The 14,342-nt window shown below is 37.7% G+C and overlaps 1 protein-coding gene across 2 annotated transcripts in view; it reads right to left on the bottom strand.

Moving 5' to 3' along the window:
- The window catches only part of TOX3 (TOX high mobility group box family member 3), a 73,750-nt gene that overhangs the window by 16,281 nt on the left and 43,127 nt on the right, over positions 1-14,342 (bottom strand). The window contains exons 2-3 of one of the 2 annotated variants that reach the window (XM_066194305.1): positions 8,198-8,263; positions 4,034-4,285 (exon numbers count right to left, since the gene is read on the bottom strand). In XM_066194305.1, the coding sequence (XP_066050402.1) occupies positions 4,034-4,285; positions 8,198-8,263 (318 nt within the window). Of the gene's footprint in view, positions 1-4,033; positions 4,289-8,197; positions 8,264-14,342 lie in introns of both variants that reach the window. The other variant, XM_066194304.1, reaches the window with a different exon arrangement.

Consider the following 14,342-nt stretch of genomic DNA (forward strand, 5'->3'; position numbering starts at 1 on the left):
TCATTACAAGTATTGCATGCTTGCATGAATATCTTTCATTTATGACTGACCCAATATGTCACAATAGCTGTCTAGTAAAAATAATCCACTTTCTGAAATTGATGTACTACTGATGTCAATGCTACTCAGCAGGCTGGGCAGATTAGAGAGAGGTGTTAAAAAAAGGAACCCTCAGGAGCAAAACTTGTAGTTTTATAGAATTGCCACAGTTTGCAGATTAAAATAATTTTTTATGGGCAGCTCAACAGAAAATAGAGCATTAATATAAAATATTGAGGGTTGATTTCTAATGAGGATATTGCTGTTGATTTCTGCTTATTTATATTCAAGTATTTATAGGGATAATATTTGCATCATGTAAATCCACGCATTCTTTGAAGTCAAATGTACATCAACACTCCATTTTTCAGTGACTCCTTTTTGAACATCAGAATTTTATTTGCATGTTATTAAAATATTAAAATTAATCAAACTGCCTCCGTTTTATCTCCTCTTTTTGTTGCTGCTGCCTGTTTTAAATGTTAAAAAATTAAAGATAAATGTGTTGTGTTTGTCGCCAGTTATAATGAAGTTAATCAGCATTGTGACAAATTGTCACTCTTCCCATAGTACGTGTACCGTAATAGTGTAAGCAATGGTTAACTCACCAATACTTTTTTTTTGGTAATTGCTGGATCATGTTTATGCTGAGAATAAATATATAGATTGCACCATGAATGCTATTTTCAATACAATAGTACATAAAGAATATGTTAAATATTTTTTTCTTTTTCTTTTTTGTTTTTCATGCGTGTGTCTTCCTGTGAGTAATATGTGAGATACTTGCAGAAGCATTTTGTGGTACCTAGCCAACTCCATACCCTAAGGGAGACATAGGAAAACCTTGACATAACCTATTTTTAACCATGCCTCTGGCGATTCTGCATTCAAGTTTATAGGTGAACATGTCAGGTAGTACATAGAAAAAAGCCAAAGACACACAGTATTAATCATAATTCTGTCCAAGCCCATTTTATTTTTTCAACATTTGTGATTTAAAATCTCATGACATTTCTTCAAGGTGAAATTCCTGTACCAGGCTTTGCAACAGGGTAGGACTACATTTACCTAAATTAAATATTGCTTACAGTAAAGCTCGCTAATGCTTCATGAGATAAGCAATAAACTCAATGCAGTTAATATTAAAATAATTTAAGTTTGTATTCAGCTCAAGAAGCTTTAGTGATTAGCAGTACACCATTAATACAGCATTTAAATAAGACTATCCCAGTATCGCTGGATAAGAACATTGTTCTGTAAGTGAATACGAACATCATAATTATTTTACAACCCCATCTTTAGTTCTTTCAGATATAGTAAATTCAATTGACCATGAAATGAAATTTCATAGTCAAAATGCCTCCTTTACATTTTTTTATTGCTGCAATAAAGTTTTTATAGCTCCAAGGCAAGGTAATTCATGAAATGTCTAATTTAAAGATGAATTCTAATATTATTAATAAATATTTACCAGTTTAATAAAGTGCACATTTTCTACATAAAATATGATACAGTGTTTTCATTTTTTATTTTTGAAATACAGATTAACTGCTGGAAAATTTGACTCCTAGAGAGAGCTATGTGAGTTCAGGGGAAAGCTATGCAAGGACCCTCTGTTAATGTTTTTTAAACTTCCCAAAGCTACCTAGCATTTATGAGCAGAAGAGAAAAAGACTACTGACTACTGACAATGGCAGGGGCCACTTCATCTCACAGCATGAAACAAATCACAGCAGTTGTGGGGAATGTCTGACACACAAACCTCCCAATGTGGCTCCTCCATATCAAATCACACAATTCTTCATCAATTCTCTGCAGCAAAACTGTAGCCCACAAGTTCCCGATCCATAGCTTTGAACTGGAATTCACCCTCAAAAATGCCACTGGACTACTGGGGTAAGAAGGCAGGAGCTTCTCTACATCTTTTCACTGACCCACATGGGAACAAATCTTACCAATGGAGTCAGTGCAAACTGTGCCATTAATTTCTGCATTGCACAGTCGAGGGAAAAGGCAAAGATGGGAAGCCTCCCATCCAGCACCAGAAGAGGTGAACAAAGAATTACATCATCTAGAGGCCTCTTCTGGTTGGAACTGTTAAGGTGACAGCATTTACTCATGGAAGAATCACATTCAGTGAAAGGTTGCAAAATTAAAGGGCAAATCTGTGTCAGGTCACAAATACGTCGATACCATTGAGGGGATGCTTGGACACAGAACACATCACCAATCCAGCACACAATATTTTCTGACCAAGTTTCATTGTATTCAGTCCACATGAGCTCCATTACTTTTGTTTTCAGGCACAACATTCCTTATCAAGCTGATCTTCCTTCAGAAGTTACCCAACATGTACAGTGCAAAATGAGATCTAAAACAAATACCATATCCTTCAAGGCCTATTTTAGACAGTGCCTGTTATGGATCCACAGAATGACTGAATTCTGAACCTTCTAAGTAGTGAGCATCTTGTGGTTCACTCTGCATTAGTGCTAGCTACTCTTCATGACCTCGAAAGAAATATTAAAATTTGAAATGAAGTCAGCAGCCTGTAGAATTACAGAGAAATATTTGCTGCCTGTTGGTTTGTAAATCTTTAATTAATTTTCACTTGCCAGATTAATAAAAAAGAAATCAAAACATAACAACACAACCTTTATTACAGTCCAGCAGTAAATATGTATTTTCACTATGCCAAGTTCAGCAAAAGGTTCTATATAAAAGAGCTAATCAGGAAAAAATATAGTTGATGGAAAATATCTGTCAAGCTAAACATTCACTCACTCTTCAATATGCAACACAGAAACTAATTCTAATTGTAAGCACCGAGTTTAAAATGCTGAGTAGGATAAACTGGCTCACAGCTGTGTGCCATAGTTGGCAGTATGGATGTTACTGCACAAAAATCTCAGAAACCCACTCTGGGAGATCCCCTCAAGCCCAAAGGGAAACACTGCAACAACTTGGGAACTGCCCCATGCACCTCCCTCGGAGACTGCAGCCCTACAGTGCGTATAGGTTCTGGAGCAAACTCCACATATCCCTGCTTTTGATTATTCTAATTAGCTCTGGAGTTAGCCTCACAGTCCCCATCACTCAGCTCTTCCACACCCAGATCAAGCCTCCCTATTCTTGAGGGCTCAGACACAGCCCAGGAAGAGAAGATCACCCTGCCCCAGCCTCTGTGGCCAGCAAGAGCACTGGACACAACCAAGTCTTTTTATGGCCTTATATTTCTGAGTATTGTCAAGGTAATACATCCCTATCACTTCTATTATGAGTTTAAAAAAAATCATTCATTTCCTTTTATAAAGATTCAGCCCACGGAATATACAGGATATAGGGAAATACTATTTTTTTTCTGCTGCCATACTGTGTCTGGCTCTCCTTCTAAACTACTCTCAATACTGCACTCTCAAAATATCCTGATGGATGTCAGATGTGGGTCCCACATTTCAGATACAGACAAGCAATTCATTCTACACGCTGTAGTTCACCCTGGCCAACACTATGGTCTTTCAATTCTTGATGCCAGTGCCAACTGTATAACACATTTTTGAACTTTAGGAGCACTTGGGATGCACATGATGCCAATGGGTATGGGCTTCCAAGTCCATTCCCAAAATGAAAATTGTGTGTTTGTAAAGCCTGACTGCTTCTTCACAAGAGAGCTGTTCACTAACAGTATAGCATTGCACTGTATATTAAAAAACATGTTTATCCTGCTGAACCCACCAGTATTTAACCCTTAACCATTTGGCAACTGCCTTAGGGAACTGAGCAACAGCAAATCATTGTTTGCTGCGTAACAACACACGTCATCGTTCATATAGAACAGACCTGTAACATGACACGGAACATTGGCAAATGCTTGGTCAGGCACCCATAAAACCACACAGATCTTCTGAGGGGTCAGTGGAAACCAAGAGATGGTACAGATCTACATGTGACAGACACCACTGGGCAATGGGAACACACGAAGAACCAGACCTACCATATGCAATCCATTGCTGTGGATGACGCCGTCTTGCTCCACGAGATTCCGGGATATCGTAATAGAGGGAAGGTCCAAGCTCTGGGGGGGGAACTGAGGGGTAAATTCATTTCCTTGTGCAGGCAGCTGGTCACCAAGGCCCTGAAAGGGGAGCAGTATATCTGCCATGCCCAGTGCGGGGTCTGACTCGGGCGGGGGGGTAATGGGTGGGATTTCAAACTCCTCGTCCCCAAGGCTCGGCGTATGGAATGTCTGCTGGAAAAGGACAGGACAAAGCAGTGTTAGGGCACACAGGGCTCAGCAATCACCTCCACACCTGCAGTCCAGATCTTGGTTTGTTCTCAAATGCAAACCCTATAACCAACAAAATTTTTAAGTTTCATAAGCTGAATGGATCTGTGGATGATTCTGATTAAAGATTTAAGTCTCATTATCATATGGCTTAAATGGAGTATCAGTATTAACAGTTTTTTAATGTGTACTTAATTAGAAACATCTGTCTGTTGTTAGTCCGAATATCAGCTACATTGGATTTGGCTGTACAACCAACTGCCACTTTATTGATATGTTAGGAAAATAGCACAAACAGCTTACATTACTCTCACGCTTCATAAAACACTGACAATTTCATAGCACGCACACAACAGGAATTCAGCACTGACCATTTCACATCTTTTGTTTGCTTTTATCCACTAACCAACATGAAATATTATCATTCTTTATTTCTTTTCCATCCCCAAAATACAGTGAAGCCTTTTAAACACAGGTTGTAATTTGGAGGAGAGATGTCTGAAAGCGTGAGGGTGATTACAGCAGCTTCCAGTGCTTTCTGAAGCAAGCCAGCTTTGTTTGAACAGTAGGTTTGTTATGAACTAAACACCTGTTAAGATGCCTTGAGCAAAACATTTACTGCCAGTTATCTTCAGGGTTTGTGCATGTTGGTACGTGTGCATGTGTCTGTCAAAGATAATCTTTATTCAGAGTCTGTATCTGGCTTCAACATTGCTGACTTTTATTTGGGAAACAAATGAGCTACGCTTATTCAAATTTTTTGAGAGTTAAATGAACTTTCATGTATTATTTCAGGTCCACTGCTACTTAATAATAGAAATTCAGTGCTTGAAATTAGGCCATTTTAAATGTACCCAAATCAGGACTGCCTTGATCAAATTGGGCAGTTGGCAATCCTAAAATAGGCACTCTTGTCTTGTTCTAGACATGCAAGGCTGCTCTGGGATTTGTTTGTTTGCATTAGTTCAGGATTCAGGTTGGGGCGGGAGGGAGAATTGTTTTATGTATTAATTACATTGTTTGAAAGAGTGACTTAATGCCAGTTAATTTATAAATGATAAGTTCAGTGAAAGATCTCATTAACTGCTGCAAATTGTCATCCTTCAAACTGTTAATGATGATATAAATTAATAACTGCTTGAGAGAAGATGGAAACTGAAACACAAGAAAAACCTTTGCTTGCATATAGAACCTGTCAGCTGTCATTATTGGTCTCAGACCAGAAATGATGGGGTCCCAGATTGCTGCAGTCTGCAGCACCATCAGAGTCTGCTGAGACTGTGCCCATCTCGCTCCAACTGCAAGGCTGTAACTTAATTCTGGATGTGAAGGCTGGGCCTGGATTAGGGAGATGTTTGACTTCCCCACTGCTATATTACAAAAGGTGTGAATTTTTCTTCTCATGGACCCCGTGGTTCACAAAAACAAAGGATGGATTGGCCAGGAGAAGTGGTTGGCTAATGAACATAACCCTATGGCTGCATTTGCAGTTATTTTGGCACTAATGTGGTCTAGTAACAGATGCAACTGTAATTTGTGACTCATTTGCTACCCCATTACTGCTTAATGAAATCTAACATATCACATTAACAATACGGATAAACACTCATTCTTGATATGTGGCATTTGGCTGTTTTCATTACCACTGTAATTAACACTTGAAATATTATTTCAATAAATATTTAAGGTGCTTTAAAATGAGTCGTAGTAATCATGACAGAGACGGAAAACATAAAGCAAATGTGTGGCTCCTAAGCCTGAATGTGCTCTAGGATTACACTCTAAAGGCATTATTTACAGAAATAAAATGGGATTCTAGCTCAGCAGTGCTCAGGCCCAAAATAATACTGAGAAAGCTACATTCATGTTAATGTAAAACCACTATAATTAAATACATTGTAATGCAGTAATTGCAAAGTAAGGTTCATGCTTTAATATGAACAGTAACACTTAATCATATTTTTATTCCTTGTTCAAGCAAAAGGGTTCAGTGAAATCAGTATTATTATAGTACATTTGAACCTCTCTTTACTTGACATATTTATGAGATATTAGTAATTATAAGAACTGGATCTTTTTTTCCTCATCTAACAGAGTAATTCCAGAACAGCTGCAGAAATATATAACACAGCTAGATAATAACACAATCTTTTACTTAGAAAAGTAATATTCGTCTTAATACTTATAGCTACAAACGGGAGAGTAAATTGAATAATATTTTTTTAATCTGAATTTAATTCTAAGTGTATAATTTATTCAAATATGTATATATCTTAAAAAAAAAAACAACCAAACAAAAAATAAACATAAAACAGACATAAGACTGAGAATAAAATAGATGTAATCTAAGAAGAAAGCAAGCCCCTTAGTGAAGTAGCCTTAAATCCAAATCACTGGGCTATTCAGTCTGTAAAAAGAGTCTGAATAGTATGCAATTTGGGACTGCAGAAAGGTAGTGTTATGACCAAAAAATGGTATAACATTTGTAAGATTTATCTTTCCAATCATATTTTTTTTAAGTTATTAACTTTTCAAATATTTATATCTTACACATATTTAAAAAAAAAAAACCAAAACGTGTGTGCATGGTTAAATGCCATCTGTACTGAAATGTTCAAAACATTTGTTCCTTTTGATAAAAATGCAAATCTGGAGAACTGTTGTATCAACATATAACAGCCAATGTCTGACACGGTGAATTATCACAGCTGGAATTAAATTGTCTCTGAACAGCTGCTGGCAGCAGAGCTTTCATCAATGTTTGATTCAAATGTAGGAAAGAAATTCTACAGAAAGAAACATCATGTTGTCATTACAGATGGGGTTTGTGTTCATTATCACAAATAACACTGGAGCTAGTGCCAAACAATATTCCCTTATCTAAGCAGTCTTGCTGGGTAAAAAGAGATGGTGACCATTGTATAAATGATTCATAAAATCCTACCCTTAATTCTATTATTTATTTCATATTTATTGTTAGACTTTCCTGCTTATTTTCTCTGAGGTTGCTGTTTTAGAAGTGCACAGGAATACCTGTGACTGAGTCCCCACTTACGACACAAAAATCAGGGCTGCCTGATTTTCTACCCTTTCCTCATGTTGGGAAGATCATTCATGACATCCACCCTACAAACAGTTCTTGTTCTCCATATTGCTGTGCACATACTAGACAGTGAGTGCATGGAGTAAGAGCTTGGGTTTCAAGGATGAGCAAAAGCACTTTCTGTCTGGACTTGGGGTCAGGATTAGTGTGTTGCTAGTCTTTTAACTGGTTATAAGGTGGCCCCACCTAGCAGACACATGGAGCCTGCAGTTCCCACACTTCCTCCTGTTTCCATTCCCAAAGGCAGTGATCAAATACATCATCTCCACAACCCAGCCAGCCTCCACCAGCCCAGCCTCTGGGTTTGCTCTGGACCCTGGTTTCAAAAGATTCCTTGATGTAGCACATACACTTCAGGCAACAGAGCTGGCTTTGGTTTTCTATCTCATATGAGTATTAAGAACCCAAATTAAACCATTTGTATCTATAACAAAAATTAGAACATTAGCTAGTAATGACTATTCCTAAGCTTGCTTTCAAAGTGTACACCTACTGTGCCTTTTATTTGTTTCCTTCTGTTCATAATTTTTTTCCATACATAAAGCAGATTTGTTTCTATTGACATGCTATGTAAGTAACAGCCTTATGGACAGCTAAATTGACTAGTAATGGAGAGCTGTCAGGTTATTTTCTTTCTCATTAAAGTCTTTATTTTGTGCTCCATAAAACACATAGAAATTCGGCACTTCACTCTTCATCCATTCAAAGTCTGTTAAATTATCACAGCAAACAGCAGAATATGAGCATAGATAAAAAATAAAAACATCTACCTCATTTGCAGCAAGAAATGCATTATTTGCCTCTGCCATGTTCATGTAGTTGTTATTGTTTCCAAACTGAAAGAAAAATAAATATTTGCATTTAATGTATGCCATGATAAACTTTTCTTTACCCCATCACTGGCATAGAAAAGGTTGGGGGAAGGATAAAAAAAACCAACAAAACCAAAACAAGAAACAGATAAAAAGTATTTGCAGATGTTCTTTGAAGTCCAAACTCGACAGAACTCAACACTATTATTATTATTATTATTATTATTATTATTATTATTATTGTTATGGTTATGGTTATTACATACTCTTCATCCCCCAGTCTTTACAAGGAAGATATTCATGTGTATCTCTCCAACTTTTTGTGCCCATGCAGCAAAGCCACCCCAGAGACCTAAAGGTGACATTGGAAATTAGGAATCCATTAGGAAGAGACTCCCAGGAAAGACATTTCTACTCTACTACATCTTTTCTGATGCACATTATAATATTTCTGCAGGTGCTCCTGACCCAGAGGATTGCTGCAGCCAGCAGTAGCTGCTGTATTCCTACTCCAGGTAGACCTGGCTTCGAAGAGCTGAAGGGCAGTAAGGGGAAGAATGAGAATCTGCAATGCTGTTCCTGAAGTCCCACTCTTTCCACAAAATCGAAAACCCAAACAATCCCCCTTTATCTTTCCCTCCAGTGGAGCTCCCACTCTCCCAGTGAACATTAGCACCAGAAAATTTTGCAAATCAGAGTAACTGTCTGACACTGAGACCGTGAGATGTGCCCAGTGTCCCCCTGCTCCCACCGAGGTGCAACTCTCATGCCACACGCCAGTGATCACAAGGGATTTCCTTCCATGCCAGTCCTTTCCTCCAAGTTCTCAAGTATGAACATTCGTTGAGCAAGATAGGTACTTTTACTTCTAAAGACTGAACACAGACAAGAAAGGGATTATGAGGATAATACTGTGCCTTATACCCTAGAACAGCACTTCCAAAGGCATCTGGGCTAGTAACCAGTCCTGCAGACGTTCCCAGAGTCTTTGCTCCAAGGAACAGACACCAGGCATGTCGTGCACCTACAGTAAAAGAGGCTTTCACCTGTGCACATTGCTCCAACCAGGCACAGAGCACAGTGCAAGGTAGAGTGCCCAGTGAGGGAAAAGCCCCCGTACTGTCCCTACCACACTGCTGCTGCTAAAGCCACGCTGAGCATTCCTCCCCTCACTCCCATTTTCGAGTTTTATAAAACTATTATTTTAGGAAGGCTTTTTTTAATCTCGTCTTGCCAGATCTTGGTGAACCTGCACCCCCTCCTCAGCCCCACAACAGCAAACACTCCCAACAGCAGCATAAGCTCTGCAAGCTCTACATGGGGATGAGTGACCATGCACTTGCACTGGTTGCTCTTTCCAAGCAAGAAACTCTGTTGTGCTTTCAGAGCAGCCGAACCTGTCCTGGAACGGAAACCCACGTTCCTTCAGCTCAATTTGCTACAGCTGCACTTGGTGCCTGACTGTTTTTAGCAGTGATATGTTTCAGACTCTCCAGTTTCTCACTGGAGGGGACCAGTGATCCTTTCAAGAAAGGCACTTTCCCTGAAAACCCAAACATCCACTTCTGGCAATCAGACAAAGTTAAGAGGAGATACAAAAATAAATAAATTTTAAAAAATAATAAAAATAGAATTGGAGCCTTGTTTACCTGATGAATTGTCAGACTGACTAAACAGGACATCAAGCAAATTAGGAGACACTCACAGGGGAGGGAAGGAATACAAGATGAGATCCCTCATTCTGAAGTAACAAATTCCATTTGTGTACTTATCATTCTGAATCTTTCAACCTATAACACATGTTAAGCAACAGAGGCCTTAGCACAATATGTAGGCTGCCTCATAGCGATTAAAACTCTGTTATCCCCAGCTATGCAGATACTCAAGTAATGTCATCCATTTTTTAAAAGCCCAGATGTCACCCATGTTTGGAGATTAAAAAATTCAAGTAAAATTGCACATTCAAATGACTGTTTTGGCACATACGGATGTGTGTGTGGATTTGTTGCACAAAGACACTACTTCAGCTCAACAGTGCGATCGACAGGATAGAATTTTTCATGTCAGTTAGCGGCAAACTAAGAATGATTTACATGAAAAACTCAAATGGCTCGAATAGAGATGTTCTTTCTACAGTAACAGAAAGAAAAAAAAAAAAAAAAAAAAAAAGGAAAGAAATCAAGTTTTCAAAGGATACCTAAGGGCAAAGGTAGACTAGGCAAGCAATACTCTAACACTGGATAAATAAGTGGGGATAAACCCTACCCTATTTTAATGACCTTAGCATCCTGAGGGCTCCAGTGCCTCAAAACAGAAATGTGGATGATTTTTTCCTTGAAGAGTAAAATTCTACATTGTTTTGATGTATGTGTATTGCTCACAGCACAGCTACTGCTTTCTGACTGCCAGGGTGGTTTTCTTCTTTTTTGTTTTATTAAAGTAAAACAAAGGGGGGAGTGACAATTTAATTTTCCATTTTATTAAGACTGTGGAAGAAAATGATATAATAAGGAATGTCAAAGCTAAAAGTTACAGGTATATATCCTTCAAGTCATTCTGTTCTTAGGCTATAATATTTAAGACCCCATTGTGTATGACTCAGGCAATGATGTCAGAAACTGAAATATTTCAGCTTTTGTTAGTATGGATCACAACTAATATTCTTTACATTTATTTCTTGTCTCTGAACTAGAAATCCATTGAAGGCACATAACAATTATCAGTGAGTATTTCTAAGATTAAACTTCCAAATTATCTAATGGTACCTATAACAACAAAAGAAAATAAAATGGTTATTATCTTAAGGACCTAAACAATTCAAAAAACAAATTAAGCTTAGAGTGAAATAAGAACTGGGTTAGAAATCCTCTTCTGAACAGTTAGTCTGCGAATGTAATTACTGAAGAAACTACAGCTAATCAGCTGTGAATTGTATCCATTAATTAGTATTTGCCCTGGAGAAATGAGAAAAATCAGTAACAATGTTAACACTGCAATGCACTGATGAGTACTGAAACACAGGGCCCTCAGCATTTAGTCAAGCAGGTGGCTCCAATGGTCCAAGTAATTTAAAAAGCTCTCACCTGAAGGGCAGAGCTGGAATTACAAAGCACTTCTTGCATATCTTTGTATCTATATAAGGCTATAATTAATGGCTTTTAATTTAGAAACACTTTGTGATCAGCTGGGAACAGTGATAAATCATTCTAAATAGAACAACGGGTTCTTGCCTATTTTAGTAAAATAATTTTTTGTGAAAAGACTCTTGTTGCAGACAACATTTTTCTCCATTTATTTCCTTAAGGATCCCTTGCTCTGACCCCTCATAAACTGCTCAGAGCATTGGTACAGTTGACAGCAGGGATTCAAATTAAAGGGGGGACCCAGCAATTTGGCCTGCCCAGGTAGACTCCCAGAGGCTCCCACCTGTAGGGATTCCCTGGCACAGAAGAAGAGTAAGATGCAGCACCTAGTCCGGCTGTCTCTTTGTTTTGGGATGGTGTTGGGATGCTTTGCAAAGAACTTTGCCAGAGCAATTAGCAAGGTTTTGCACAAACTTTTTCATCTGAAGAACTCAGAGCACCCTTGCTCTGTAACTAGGAAAAAATAAAACGTCTCCAGCTTCCTTTGGCAAAACACATCACTGCATTACAAACTACAGGTTTTTTCCTTTTGTTTCAGTTCAGACTCTCTCTTCAGTTTTGATGAAGACTTTAAGTGGGAATACCCAGCTGACTGCCACCACCAACCCATGGAAACCACACACATCTGCCCATTTCAGGGAATGGACTGCACACAAACAAAGCCTCTTCTGAACTTGCTGTGAATCACAGCTTCCATTCTTCATGCAAATCACTGCACTAAAACTACAACAGCTCAGGTCAGTCCCCTACTCTTGCATCTTGGAAGGACACCTAATCTTGGCCCTGCTGAAATCCCCCTGGACAGCCATGAAGACTGGAATGTTACTGGATGCTTGGTTTACTAACAGCTTGTATAAAACATGTCCGGAAAAGTCATTCATTCTAAAATAGCTGGTTTGAAGCTCTTCTCTCCTCTTTGACTGCCCGACCTGAAGCCAAACACCAGGTCTTACTCAGCTCTTCTAGCAAAGGTGTGTATTTGTAATGCAAAGGGGAAATTCACACCCTCTTCTTCAACACATGCCCTAATGAAGACCAAATCAACTCCTGCCTAGCATGGGGGATAGAAAAACTGTATCACTGCCACCCTTCTGCAGAGTGTATGTTTTCTTAGACCAAACCTCTGGGGCCAAATGTTAGTCTATCTGTTTGTAAATCAAGGGACGAGCCACTTGGAACTGGCACAGCACAATGCGGCTCGGGTTTTCCAACTACCCTTTGTACTCATCAGAGCTTAAAAATTGGTTGGTTATGAAAGCTGAGACTAATGAGCAGTTGTTTTAAGGCAGAATTCTGATATGATGAACGTCACAGAATACCCTTGGCAGCCTGGGATAAAAATTAGTGATTAAATGTCCACTGAGTCTGAATTCCTACCAAAAAAATCTTAAAAAAAAATGTCAAATGTTGAATAGTGGCCACTCTCTGGGCTCTTTGGCAACTGTGATTGACTCATCATAGCAAGAGATAAAAGAGGCAAAAGAGAACTTTACACCACAAAACTATAATAGTTTTAAAAAAAAGCTTCAAAACTAAAGCAAAAAACATTTGAAGGTGTTACTCTTATGGACACACAGAATAACATTTGGACCTATAAAAGTTAATCAGAATTTTGCTACTGATTTTAATGAAGAAATCATTTTACTTACAGTGTTCTGTCATTAGTATTTTTTACACCCTGTGGTTAAATAGACTGACTTGTGGTACAATTCTAATCTGAAAAACGTTAGAATTCACATTCAACTATTCATTTCCTCAAGAGGCCAAATACAGAAATACATAAGCTATTTAAAACCTTACAAAAAGGAACACAGACTTTTAGCTAGGCATCTCAACAGAACAAAACTGAATGTTTAAAACACTAATATTTTTGCACTCAAAAAGAAAAATTATTTCAGCAGGCAAATTTGTTAAATAGGCCAAATAATTCTTTTTTCAATACTGCTATTTAATAGTGCAACTTCAAGGAAGAACCACCATTGGAAAGGTTATTTTTCCAGCACAGGATAAGAGCAAAACCATAAAATGTGAATAAATGTCCCAAATGAAAAACTTAAAATATATCCAGAACAGGAATGAAACACATTTTATCATCTACTCATAGCTAATCCATCAATTCAAATTTTGCTTAAAAGGAATTACTGCAATACCATACTCAAAGACTACATATCATATATCTGAGAATAAATAAATAAAAAAATAATAGTAATGACAAAATCCATTCCCTGTTTTTTGCTTTTTTTTCCTTTTTTTTTTTTTTAATTAAAGAAAACCTTACCCCAGCCCTTACTAGAAAACAGAATTCAGACCTAATTATCATTACATTAGCAGTCCTTTCATGATTATTAGCTAATATTCAGTCAAAATACACATTTAAAGTTTGTCAGGTTAGTATTTCTAGTCAAAATTCTCACTGCCTGAAGAACATGATCTAAACCAGTTCTGTCACAGCACTACATGTCCACTTGTGTACATATTTTAGGTGATTACACATCCAAATTCTGTTATTTCTAATGCCAATTTACTGCTTATGGAAAATGGCACCCTCAAATGATTACACTCCCAGTATTTCTGCAGCAAAATTAGAACCCATATCTTTAAAAATATGGCCATTAATAAAATCATTCTTTTATGGTGTGAGCATACTTGTGGTTTTCATACAGAAAAATATCGACTAGCACAAATGTATATTATGGCAAGAATCTCAGTTTTATCTTCATATTTGACAAATTAATTCCTCTGAGGTTACACTACCCTTATGAGTAAAATGAAAGATAACAATCCCAAAAGATGTAATTACAGACCAAAACTAAATTACTTTGCAGGTCTAAGTACTGTATCTTAATAATTTCACCGGAGAACATCTTCACTGCATTTGGGCAGATTTGATTTTGCTGCCTGACCAATAATTACAGCTCTGGCAAATACAATGTCTGATAAGGACATCAATTAAGAATGAG

The sequence above is a fragment of the Chamaea fasciata genome, unplaced genomic scaffold (assembly GCF_029207755.1).
Source record: "Chamaea fasciata isolate MVZ Bird 193981 ecotype frontalis unplaced genomic scaffold, bChaFas1.0.hap1 SCAF_12, whole genome shotgun sequence".
Classification (NCBI taxonomy): Eukaryota; Metazoa; Chordata; class Aves; order Passeriformes; family Sylviidae; genus Chamaea; species Chamaea fasciata.